We start from the raw sequence: 12,020 nt of genomic DNA, 5'->3' as shown, positions 1-12,020 counted from the left end.
TCCTCAACCGAATTAATATGGCCTACAGCCGGTATAATATGATATTTAAATTACAGCAGACCGATTCAAATGGAACCCCTTGAATGGTCTTGCTTACAAGAGAAGTCTGCTGTTTGATAATTTATCAAACCACAAGCCACAGTGAAAAGTTTGTATACTTTAGAACGGTGCAAACTAAAGTCCCCAATGAATATTTAAATACAAATGTTAAATAAATTCGAGCCAATTAATTAGATGACAAATTTTCAACGGCTCGTTTATGCAAATGACCCAATAAAGATCTTTTGTCCGATCCATAGGCAGATCTTATTTAACGCATTCCGCAGAGCTGCGACTTGAGAATCGGAACCATAAAATATACGAATGGCCAGTATTTGGACATTTATATATCCAGATGTGACCGAGGGCGGGTTTTGTTTTGAATAGATATCACATTTGTTTGTGGCACACTCGGTTTGCCCATTGATCTCAATTTGTTTTGTCTCAGCTAGCTTAGCCATAAAAATGCTAATTTCGGCGGTTAAATAAATACCATTCTCGTTTTAAGGGGGCACATAAAAGGCACCAATTAATAAAACGAAAACCCGACCCGATTGGCACGTGACTTTTGCTGACTAGTGTAGACACAATTACGTTGCTATTGTTGCACTCGTTGACTGCTGTCAAATCGCACGCGAAATGTGAAGGCCGGCGTTGCAATCGAGATGGCTTCCCCCGATCCTCCGGCTACTTCCCTCCACTCCAATATTCATATCTTCTCCGCAGCCAACTTATTTCCAACTTCATTCATATTCATTCATGTGCCCGGGTCTCCTCCGTTGCTCATTCATGCTTTATTCGCCTCAATCTCTGATGGAAACAATAAATTATATTCGACACAATTAAGTTGAGGCAAACACAAATATTAATACAAATGTAGTTTCAGAATTGGTAAGCATACAAGCGATTATCCAAATGAGTAAATTTTTAAATTGTAATTACATAGTTTTGTTAGAAACGATTTGCGTGTTGCGAAAGTTAACTAATCCGTCATTTTACAATCACGTAAGACAAAGTGATCGGAAAATAAAGGATGGTTTCAGTTAATTAACTCACTGACTACTCGAATTTCACTACTTATAATGCAAAATATGTCTATAAGCGATATTAGCATTTATATCTTCATATGGTTGAACACGAATAAACACTTAGCGCCCCCAACTGTGCCTTTTGCCAGTTTGTTGGCTACTTTCAGGCCATAGCAAAGTTGCTCTTAATTATACCGTTTAATCGTAGAGTAAAAGGGTATACTAGATTCATTGAAAAGTATGTAACAGGTAAAAGGAAGTGTTTCTGACCCACTAGCCCAGTCATTCTGTCCATGTCCGTCTGTCTGTCCTTTTAGATGCTGGGATCTGCCTTATAAAATTTCACTATAAATACTAAGTTCATTGGAATGCTAAAGCACTCGCTTTACCAATCTGTCTATATTAATCTATCTAGCTCTTCACGAACTCATTAACGGATATCTAATAGTCGCTACACTCGCCTATATCGTTGTATCTTTGTTTTAATTATACAATCAAAAGATACGCGCATTATAATAAAATCCAATCTAAATTCTAAACGGAAACTGTCAAGCTCCCTGGCCCGAAAGCCTTTTTGGCCGAATACAATGAATTTTATGGACTGAAATTTGATGCTTATGCAAAATGGTCTGATTGCGATTAAAAGTTGGTTATAAAATGATCCGAATGCCGCGGAAGCTGTTACAGTTCTGTCGGACATATCATCGTTGAAAGTTGCCAAAATCGAAATGTCTTTGAAGCTGGTAAAACCATTTAGTGATATATCCAGCAAGTGATGTGATCTCATTTTGCGAGTGCTTTCAGTTCTCCTGCCTTTTTGTGCTCACCCTGGCTGCCATCGCCTGTGAGGGACAGCCCCAGTACAATCCCTATCTGCGCAATCCCTACTACAGGGATCTCTACTACAGGAACCGCGATCTCTACAATCTTCGCCGTTTCTACGATGGCTTCTACAAGAAGTACAATCCCTACATCGCTGCTGCCCAGGCTAGGATTGTGGAACAAAACAATGATGCGAACTACGGAGCGGGTTCCTATTCCTACAACTATGAAACGGAGAACGGCATCCATGGCGAGGAGCGGGGAGTGCCAGTGAACATTGGCAACCAGCAGCAGGAGGAGCAAGTGGAGGGTGCCTATTCGTTCATCACACCCGAGGGTCTGCGTGTGGGAGTCAAGTATCTGGCTGATGCCAATGGCTTCCGTCCCGTGATCACCTGTAAGTATCCATACTCCATATACATTTATAATAGCTCCGATTTATGAAAAATTTCTTATAGATGATGGCGTGAACTCCGCTTTTTATGCCAGTCAGCCAGCCCCAGCCAATGTGGTCTATACCAAACACTAAATTTGAGTTCAAACTATTCCTAACTAGTTGAGTGAAAATAGTGTGTCGTTCCGCCTTCTTAAATTAAATATTTAAATACTACAAATATTAAAATTGAGTTGAGTAGTTGGTATCTGATAGTCGAGAAAGTCGACTATTGCGTTTTCTGTTCTCTTTTTGTACAGATTAATGTTCATTAACTTTAGCTAACTTTAGCTAAAGCTCTTTTTATAAACCCCAGCGTAAAAGTGTGCTACGAAAAGAATTCCATCTAAAATAGAAAATAGAATATTTTAAAACTATTATTCAACTAATGGGTAATTACTAGTTTTATTTCAGGCAAAATAATTTTAAATACAATATATTTCTTTGACAAGAATTTGGCACTTAGCAAGTGAAATCAAATGAGTAGTATCATATAATTATAATCATTACTGTACTTTAGCTAGCCAGCACAAGGTCAGACTTTAAATCATATTCTAGAAATTGGGTCAATTCCTGCTTATCGGAAATGTGTTTATATGTATATTTGTACCAAAATTCAAAATGTAGTCTGCGCCTACCGACAACAAGTGCTTAGATTAAGACTTGTTTTTTTTTCTCGCCTTAGCGGGTTCAAGAAACCCATTAATTTTTAAACGCCGCCCGTATATTGTGTATTGAAAATGTTCAATATGTGTATATATTTGCCAAAATGTCAGACACTTTCATTATCAACTGCGTTTTGGCCTTTGAAACGAAAAATGCCGTTCAACTCAAGGGCCTTTGGTGGTCTTCGAATTCCTGAGCTTAAAATTCTTGGTAATTTATAACAAATATTTAGTAGGTTTTATTTCGATATACGATAATAACAAATTAATTATCTTATGCATAGCAACATCGTCAAATTCGACAGTTCGACAGATAAATAAATACGAAATAACATGGGATCGGACTTATGTGCGAATATTCTCCGGTTGCCACTCGATATGCTGACATCTTCACCTTCCTTTTGCTTTTTTTGTGGATTTTTTCGGTATTGCGATGGCTTGTTATAGGGTTTGCCCGTTGATCACTCGGCAAATGCATGGGGAATGGAGTTGGGTGTTGGACTTGGGGTTTTTGGATGGACTAGGACTGTTTCTGGGGGCTTGGGTAGCGGGAACATATGGCTGTGAATGAGGGTAGCTCAGATTCGACACTTAGTGGGACTTGGCCGCCTGGCGGAGACGCTCCAATTCGGCCTGCTCCTCGCGCTCTTCCTCCTCGGCTAGCTCTATCTCGTGCTCCAGCATGTGGATCTGCTCGGTCAGCTCCATGGGTATGCCCTCCTGGTGGATCGTCTTCATCTGCGCCTTAAGGTCCTTGGTCATGTGATTGATGCGGAAGCCGCGATGGTCGAACTGAGCCCCACCGTTGATCTTGTGCTGCTCCTCCACGTACTTTAGGGCACGGACAATGGCATCGGGGATCGGGTGAATGTGGTCTCCCTGGGGCATGAAGCCACCATCGTTGGAGGCATAGTTTACGCGATAAAGCTTGCCATCGTCACCGGTGTACTCATAGAATCCCTTGGCATGGGTGCCTCCCGTGTGGTGAAGCTTGGCCTGCTCCTCGCCATAGATTCCATTCTCAGTCAGGTAACTGTTGGATAAAATAAATTAAAATTGATTAAAAGGTTTGAACCCACAAAAACGTATAAAATAATATCAAGGAAACGGAAATGAGCCGCTCTTTATTTTGAATTGGGTTTGCCGAAATAAAGACTTGAGAATTATAAGGATCGAACAGAAACTTACGAGTGATCGTATTTGTCCTGCTTGCGGACCTCTTCCTTGTGCAGGATCTTGTGGCGACCCTCGTCATCGTAGTTGAACAGAATATTGCGTGGCGTTGTGGTGGTCGTGGTGGTCGAGGTCGTCGTCCTTTTGGTGGTCGTGGTTGGTTTCTTGGTGGTCGTGCTCTGCGAGTGGTGTTGTGGGTGGAGTGATCATTGGCTTGGCTGTTTTTGATCGGGCGTGTGTGCATGCGAGTGTGTGGCATGGTGTTTGGTGGCAAAGGATATTTTTGGGGGTCATGCGGGATACCGAATGTGGGGTGTCATGTAGCGCGGAATGGTGGATTTTGTTGCGGAGCCGAAAAACATTCGCATTTTTGCTTGGATTGGTTATGAAAGCAGGGGGTTCGGGATTGGTTTTTGGGGGTAGATTTCGCTGTGTTGGCCGGATGTTGGAATTCGGGGGATACTGGTGGGTTCTTAGTACTGTGTGCTCGGTTGGTGATGGGGTTCATGATCGGGGAAGCCGTACTCCAAGGGGATTTCTGGTACGTTAAACTCGGCGTTACTTACTGTGTACAGGTCGTGGCTGAAATGGACATAGGCACATGAAATAAAACACAATGCTCCAAACAACACCAGATGAGTCACTCACTTGTAAGGCCTGTCGTCATGGACATAGGGAATATTCAAACCAGCATAGGGTCCATAGCCTCCGTCATAGGGATAGGGAATGTGATGGTAGATTCCAAGCTCACGCTGATCGCTCACATGTCTGTAGGGAATCGGCATGTGGTGATAGCGACCTTTTGGGAAAGAAACAAAATCGGAAGTTAGTCTCGCTGATATATCTACGGTTTCTCTCGGTGCTTGGGTGAGTGACTTGCGATTAAAATTCGAAACTATTCAAGTTATTCATATCTAGCTTTAGATATTTACACAGTTAATTAGTTTCTCATTAGGTTTTTGTACAAAAGAGGCAGCTGGTTCTGAATTGGTTGCAATTTGGAGTTAAACTACAGTCGTTAAACTACAGTCGAGTTGAATAACAATTTTAACATTTTTTGGAGACTGCTTTTTGTGTGAAATGATTTCGGTTTGTGTGATTGCTCCTTTTTTCAATAATTTACCTATACTTTCTTGCGAACCACTCCGGCCTAGAGTATGAGTATAAGAAAGTGATTGTTTAATATCAGAGTGCTTAAGGTAAAAACGGTTCTTTGGTTAGTGTTAGAAGCTTGGCCCAAGGTCTGAATAATCTGAGTTTTGTTTACAATATCGCTAATTTCAGACGTCAGCCTTGAGCTTGAACTTATTCGAGAGTCAGTGGATTATTCGTGTAGGTGAGTGTGTGTGTTATCGAAGTCGTCGGGTATACAGATATACATATGGTGGTGTATAGTATGTATGTTAGTATTTGGGCTTCGCTTCACAATCGATTCACATTTGCTGGGGGTTAGTGGGCGTTGGCAGCGGCATGCAGTCATTGGGCGTGGCAGTAGGCACGATATTTGATATTTGCTTGTCTCACGAAAATACCTTCGTTCTGCGAATTCCCATGGTACTTCCCATCGTCGCTGGGGCGATACTTGCCATCGCTAGAGGATTGCTGTGGAACCGTATACTTGCCATTATTATCCGGAACGGGACTAGCGTGGCAGACAACGAAGAGGGCCTGCGGGGGATGAGGAGTATGTCGTTCAATAAACCGATTTGCATAATGCCGTTAAATGTGACAGGAAGTGGCGCCCACCGCCGCACTCTCGGTTGAATGTACTCAAACAGTACTGCGGATGGCAGTAAAGATTCAAGGCTACACACAAGGTGCAGCAGCTAATTAATTGTGCTAAAACTTGCTGGTAAACAACAATTTTATATACTTTTCCTTAGGCACGTGAGTAACACTTGGCGGACACTGCACTTCGTCACTAATCAGGACCCATATCCTTTTGCGCTACTCACCACGACCAGGGAGAAGCTCAGCATTGACTTGGTGAACATGTTGGCTTTGAGTATCCTTCGGGGGAAAGTATCCTTTTTCGTTGAGATAACTGAGATGGTAATCCTGCTCGAAAGGCGATTGCAACAGGAATGTTTGGTTTCCCTTCCAGTACACCGGATTTATATAGAAATGTGCCAGGTTCGCAGTCGCAGCGCTGCTCTCAACGCATCGTCGCGCCTAAAATTCTCTGAGCGGAGATTCGTCGGTTCACTTCGGTTCATCAGCTACATTTCTTGAAGACTTGTGCCCCGAGCTGCTCCCTTTGGATTTTTAGACAGAAGATGAGCCGAATTCTTCTGGTTCCACCTTTTGTTAGCTTCTCTCGCCGCTTCCAGTTCAATCGCTCTCCGGGGCATCATCTTTATGGCGTATCAATGTCACAAGTAAACGTAATTTCATTTATTACCAATCAAGCGATTTGTATTATTGCACAAATGTCGCTTAATCGAGTTCATCGCCCAATATTGTTCTTTTAAGAGCGCAGGATATGCGGCTTTAACTGACTCATCATCAGAGTTATTTACTCTAGTTGTGAATAAGAAATTCCCATGTTTTTCAGAATTGTCATTGAATTTCGTCTGAACAATAAGAGCGAATTATTTTGGAAGCAATTTTATTTCGATGATAATCGAAGGTTGAGTTCAGGTCAAAACGGACGTCACCGCGATTAAAACAATAAACACCATATTGGTAACATAATTTCGCGTTCTGTTTTTCTGTGTCATCGACGTGGGAAGAACTTTAAATAGCATAAAGGAAAAACCAAAAAAAATTATCAAAACTTACAAAGTTGAAATACTTTTTAAACGCATATCAAAACGAAAAGCTTAGCTTAATAATGAACCCATGGATAAAATATAAATTTCTATGAAGCTGAAAATCTTTACTCATTTCTACCAGTACTATGAAAACCTGAGAGCTAATTTAATTATATCTTTTCATAATTAAAACCATGCTTACAAGTAAGGCTTAAAAAAAAAGCGATTAAATTCCTAGAGCCAACTGGTCGTATACTAAATCTTTCCGATCTTCAGAGTTTCTTGACAGAGAGTTTCATTGCAAGGAAGCGATATTCAAAATAAGTCAATATATTTAACACCAGCCATCCCTGAACGACGTCAGTTAACTTCGCAGCTGGAGTCCGAAGTTGACTAGTCGTGGCAACCGATGACAACATCGCATCGCTGGCATCGCAGACTCGGATACCCAACTACCTGGAGGCACTCGGAAGCGCCATAAAAGTGCCGTAATGAAATCATAAATTACGCACCAGCGGAAATACAGCAAAACTGTGCAAACAATATAAATAAAATAAGAAACAATTCAGACAATGCGCACGCCACTCGCACTGCGAAATGCATTAATATCGGAACTGAAGCTGAAGATCGCATGGAGATCGGATGGAGATGCGGATGAGGATGGGCTTTCGGTCTGGGGCTGGGTTTCGGGGCTCGCAGCATATGTATAACCGGAATCGGATGGAACCGGCACAAGAGAAATGTTGACAAAAACGAATTTAATTGTTTGTAGCAAACGTTGACACCGCGCCGCTGACAGTGACAGCTTGGGGATCGGCTCGGAATGTGTCCTTAACAGTTAAGCGTCTTTAGATGCTGTCGAGATGCGAGATTATGGTTGCTAACTAGCAGCCAGAAGTGTGAAGGGGCCCATCCAAGTTTTAAAATATTTAAAAAGTGAATGCAGAGGTTTCCTTCCATTGGAATGATTTACATCTATCAGTAAAGTAGCCTATATGGTCTATACCTCTAATGCGTGTACTGTCATATTTAAGTACAAGACAAGCTCGATTGTTTTCAGTGTATGGCGTAATGGAGAATGATTGCCAGTGCACAGTGCTGGCCATATGACGATTAATAATAGCCATCCACATAAACTGTGATTAAAACGCCGCGTCTTGTGACCGCCGAGTATCGAAGCACCGGACACCGGGCATCGGATGCTGGATACCGAGTACCGAGTACCGACCGCCGAGCACAAGTATCGATAATGCGTCACAGTCAGCGCACTCCAAAGGTCGTACGCTGAACCCAGATGCGGAGACCCAAGACGGGATCCAGTGCAGATCGGCAGGGCGGTGATCACTGATCACTGTCAGCCGAGCAGATCGTTGTGTGAATCACGGCGCGTGCTGTTATTGTTATATGTTCGGAGGCGTTTCGATTTCTGGCCTTTTGGCGATATCTATATGGGGGCATTGATTAAAGTCACAAATACTTAATAAGTATTTAAATAAAATGACTTTTTAATCAATTACAAGTTCGATTTGTGATGCTCGAACGCTTGGCACTTGATTTGCATGCTATTCGCATCAGATGTCACATCTTCACGCCGCAGGAGTGCTGCTGGTGTTATTTTATTAGCCCCGCTCGGAATATATATAGTATGTTTGGCATTGACCTTGAGTCCCAAGCCCCAAACTTGCCAAATGTCACACTTTCTTCGATGCGTCACATTCCATGCAATATCCCATCCGATCGGATCGGATCGGATCGGTCAGATGTAAATCTGTCAGGTATTTACGATCCATATCCAATGTCAGAACGAGTTTGTTTGGGTTTATTTGGTATCAGTGACTTTATTGACAAGGTTTCACCTTTGAAAACTGTCGCACATAAATCATTAATCTGCTTAAAACTATATTTGTGGCCTTAGAGAGTTCCATAGTTCCGGTAACTGGTAGAACACACCCCAAAAAGTGTCGCCGACTAGACGGGAAGAAGGATTTTGCCGCAGCCCAGGGCCAATAAGATCAGCACGAACGGCAACCGGAAATTTGCTGACGTATGACTTCCTGTATTGCACAGTTCTCCGCGACAGTTGCAGTACATCATTCCATTCTCCTTCTTGCAGCCCTCCGGTAAGTCCATCAATCGATACTTCCCCTTCCAATGCTTCCCAATATAGTCAAAGTATAAATCCACCTGCGTGGCACAGCCTCGCCTCACCCTGATCCACTCATTTCCATTCACCATTGTGGTCAGCATGGTGGTCGAGCACATGGTTGAGTTCGGGCATTCTCGCACTCTTCCCGGCGAATTATCAGCAGAGCCGCACGACGTCTCCTGATCGGCACACTCGTAGCACCGGAGTGCCTCCGCAGTCGCCAGTCCCGCGACCAGCCAGACCATGCAGATCCGCAGTGGGAGCTCAGATCCGCTGCCCATGATCTCCGGACGCACACTACCCAGCCAGCTAACGAAGTTGGAGGACTGCGATTAATGTGAAGAGTTTTTCGTATGTTCGAGTTTCAGTGATTAAGCTGGGGAATACACAACTGCACCAAGACCCAGCTGATATGCCAGCGAAATGCGAGTTTATCTCAAACGGCCATGTAGCCTCTGGCTTTTGGAGGGCGTTTTCTCGCAGTGCTGTGAATTAGATCATTATGCTAGTAAAGCATGCTTTGCTCGCCGTGCGGTCACTGACGCAATCTCGGTGGCTCTCCAGCCCTGATCCGTTGCTCGTAGTAGCTATCACGAAAGTAAAGTGTCTATGAAATGATTTTTATGCATTAATAATTCAATTAAAGAATCAGTTCTATAGAGACGCTGGTTCACAAGGCTTACATATAAGAAGCTTACTCAACTGAACTTTGATAAGCGAGTCGACCAAAAAGGCGACATTTTCGTTTCGGTTTAATCTTTAAGCACATAATGAATTTCTTATATATTGTTGTATTATTTGTGACTCTCATGACTACATAAACAAATTCGTACTATGTATTTATCGTAGATCCCTTTTCTCTTCAGTTTACTTTTTGGTTTTTTGAAATAACATGCTTCTTTATGCTAAAGCAGAGCGTGCTTACTAAAAATCATCTCTATACGTATAATTCTTATATCTTAAATATATTTAATAACAATTTCTAGCTACCTCAGAATTTCCGCAACCGTTGAGTTGTTTAAGATGCTTTCCAGCAGATCGCAATCAGAAACTGCGTTATTTTTTCGGAATTCCTGTTTGGAATCTAGAGACCTCTCCGCCCGACTCCGCGCATGATTTACGGGAATCTTCACCTCCTAATTCTTCTGACCGTCTTTAGCATTTGGCGCACAACAATTGAAATCTTTATAGGCTGTGCATCCAAACAATGCCTATAAATTAGTCTCATTTTCGCGTGGGCTTTCGCACACATTTCGCTGTCATTGCTTCGAGAATCATTTTTCTCCTCTCAGATTGCGATTTTGTGCGTTTTTTTATTTTGCTTTGTTTATTCGACGATTTTGCTGTTAAGATTGCTCACCCGGTTTGCTTGGCAGGGAATTGTTTAATTATCATTTGCGCTCTTTTTGGTTTAATTAGTACACTTTGTGGCAGAGCGATGTCAGCTGCTGTGAGCGAATTAATCAGATTTGCACATCTATAAATATTGGTAGCAGCTGAAGCCAGTTTAGCCACCGAATAATGGCAATGGGAATAGATGGATCGCTTTTGGTAGCACTCGGCGCATTCACATTTTAATCGGCGCCATTAAGTACCTGCGATTTATGCCATTGATTGCTGGCCATTTGTTTTGCTCAAAACGGATTAATTTACAAAACGAAATTTTGCTGTAATTTAGTTGCACAAATGGCTGACTCGCCAACTGGAGCAAAGGCCCAGAAACAATGAAACAAATTACCAATCACCAATCACAATGAGTCGTAATTAGATACGGGTTGGCTGTATAATATCGAAATTCCAAAAACCTGGTACACACGATACACCTGGGACACTCGGGACACTTGGTCCACTAAATAACCCGAGTGTTGGCGGGTTCAAAGCTCTCGAATTATTGATCAATCCTGCACGGGTGGGCAACTCAGTTCCTCTCCTTGGCGATGCTAAGTAAAATCAATTTCATTGCGGCCTTGTATGGAGATCATAAAATAAATTTGTATATAAAAGGAAAAGTCGCGTGCAAATAAATTTCCAGGCTGACAAGTGCGAAAAAGAGAAATGTGATGTTATTTCACCAGGTATTTTCAAGATGAGATCAGCGCAATGGAATTTTGATATTTTTTTGAGCAGCGGAATTCCACTTCCACAGAACTCCCTACTTTATCCATTAATGCCAGATAAATCCAGTTGGCTGGACCGCAGAATTATCGTTAAATATTTAACTGCAGGCGCCGTCTGCTGGCAACAAAGTATGTGGCTAAAATCAATTTATATATATGGCCGCGTATAGTTGCCAATTGTCAGCTGTAAGTGGTGATAATTTGCGCGCTCGCATAAATTTGCGGCTCGAAGGACGATTTGTACGAAAAGTAATGGTTTGGCAGGGGGAGTATTGTATGTATTCAAACAAGATTAATTAATTACCCGCAAAACACCAAATTACGCACCATATTGCCAGGGGCAGTCTCACCTTATTTATTTCAGATGAATAATTTAAAATACTCGAAACAAACCAGACTCTACGAGTTACAAAAAGAGAGTGAGTGGCTAAGGAGGGGGAGCATTGCTAACCTGTTGGCTTATCAACAAGTTGCAATTTTAATAGAATTTTTAATTCCACTTCGATGATCCATCGATTGTCTGGAATCGATTAAATGAGTGACCAGGGTTTCTTAACCCCATGAATCATGGAGCATCATTCACCTGAGTCACTTCCTTACCACGGTCTGAATAATCCAAATATGCGCAAGGTTCCGCAAGTTCAAGAGTTCGAATCGATAAACCTTGTTTTGGGGGCGTGGCTGCCTTTGATTTCTCACATCGCTTCAATATTCTAGAAACTCGGATCTACCGCGATGTTGTGATTACCAAAATCATCGGCTCTGACAATTGATTAATGGATATCGAATTGGATGCATTGATTGATTGACAGCCATTGTTGTTATTAATACTCATTAAAGCAAA

At 42.2% G+C, this 12,020-nt stretch overlaps 3 protein-coding genes across 6 annotated transcripts; 1 reads left to right on the top strand and 2 right to left on the bottom strand.

Moving 5' to 3' along the window:
* The first annotated feature begins 1,795 nt into the window (after positions 1–1,795).
* Positions 1,796–2,418, top strand: LOC117138210 (cuticle protein AM1239). The gene is made up of 3 exons (XM_033300145.1): positions 1,796–1,810; positions 1,872–2,286; positions 2,348–2,418. Exons 1-3 carry the CDS (start codon positions 1,796–1,798, stop codon positions 2,416–2,418), a joined length of 501 nt encoding a protein of 166 aa, XP_033156036.1.
* Positions 2,419–3,202: 784 nt separating this feature from the next.
* On the bottom strand, positions 3,203–6,260 carry LOC117137348 (larval cuticle protein LCP-30). 4 transcript variants are annotated; one of them, XM_033298744.1, is made up of 7 exons: positions 6,116–6,260; positions 5,693–5,828; positions 5,284–5,310; positions 4,809–4,959; positions 4,727–4,742; positions 4,176–4,339; positions 3,203–4,020 (listed from the first exon to the last, which is right to left on the bottom strand). In XM_033298744.1, the coding sequence occupies exons 1-7, from the start codon at positions 6,152–6,154 to the stop codon at positions 3,579–3,581; spliced, it is 975 nt and encodes a 324-aa protein (XP_033154635.1). In that variant the 5' UTR covers positions 6,155–6,260; the 3' UTR covers positions 3,203–3,578. The 4 variants fall into 4 exon arrangements, with proteins under 4 accessions (XP_033154635.1, XP_033154637.1, XP_033154636.1 ...); XM_033298746.1 differs by having other exon boundaries at positions 5,783–5,828; XM_033298745.1 differs by lacking the exon at positions 5,284–5,310.
* A 2,465-nt stretch (positions 6,261–8,725) lies between these two features.
* LOC117138021 lies at positions 8,726–9,380 on the bottom strand. The gene has a single exon (XM_033299828.1). It carries the CDS (start codon positions 9,338–9,340, stop codon positions 8,882–8,884), a length of 459 nt encoding a protein of 152 aa, XP_033155719.1. The 5' UTR covers positions 9,341–9,380; the 3' UTR covers positions 8,726–8,881.
* Positions 9,381–12,020: the final 2,640 nt, after the last annotated feature.

This window comes from Drosophila mauritiana, chromosome 2R (assembly GCF_004382145.1).
Source record: "Drosophila mauritiana strain mau12 chromosome 2R, ASM438214v1, whole genome shotgun sequence".
Lineage (NCBI taxonomy): Eukaryota > Metazoa > Arthropoda > Insecta > Diptera > Drosophilidae > Drosophila > Drosophila mauritiana.
This window is presented reverse-complemented; position numbering and strand designations above follow the sequence as displayed.

Bases quoted from the DNA above. Each gene is read 5' to 3' on its own strand.
- LOC117137348 (XM_033298744.1), bottom strand. From the start codon at position 6,154: ATGTTCACCAAGTCAATGCTGAGCTTCTCCCTGGTCGTG. The intron at 5,311-5,692 runs GTATTTTCGTGA...CTCATACTCTAG, and splicing joins TGGGAATTCGCAGAACGAAG to GCCGGAGTGGTTCGCAAGAA. The intron at 4,021-4,175 runs GTAAGTTTCTGT...TTTATCCAACAG, and splicing joins CAGGACAAATACGATCACTC to TTACCTGACTGAGAATGGAA.
- LOC117138210 (XM_033300145.1), top strand. The intron at 2,287-2,347 runs GTAAGTATCCAT...AATTTCTTATAG, and splicing joins CTTCCGTCCCGTGATCACCT to ATGATGGCGTGAACTCCGCT.
- LOC117138021 (XM_033299828.1), bottom strand. From the start codon at position 9,340: ATGGGCAGCGGATCTGAGCTCCCACTGCGGATCTGCATGGTCTGGCTG.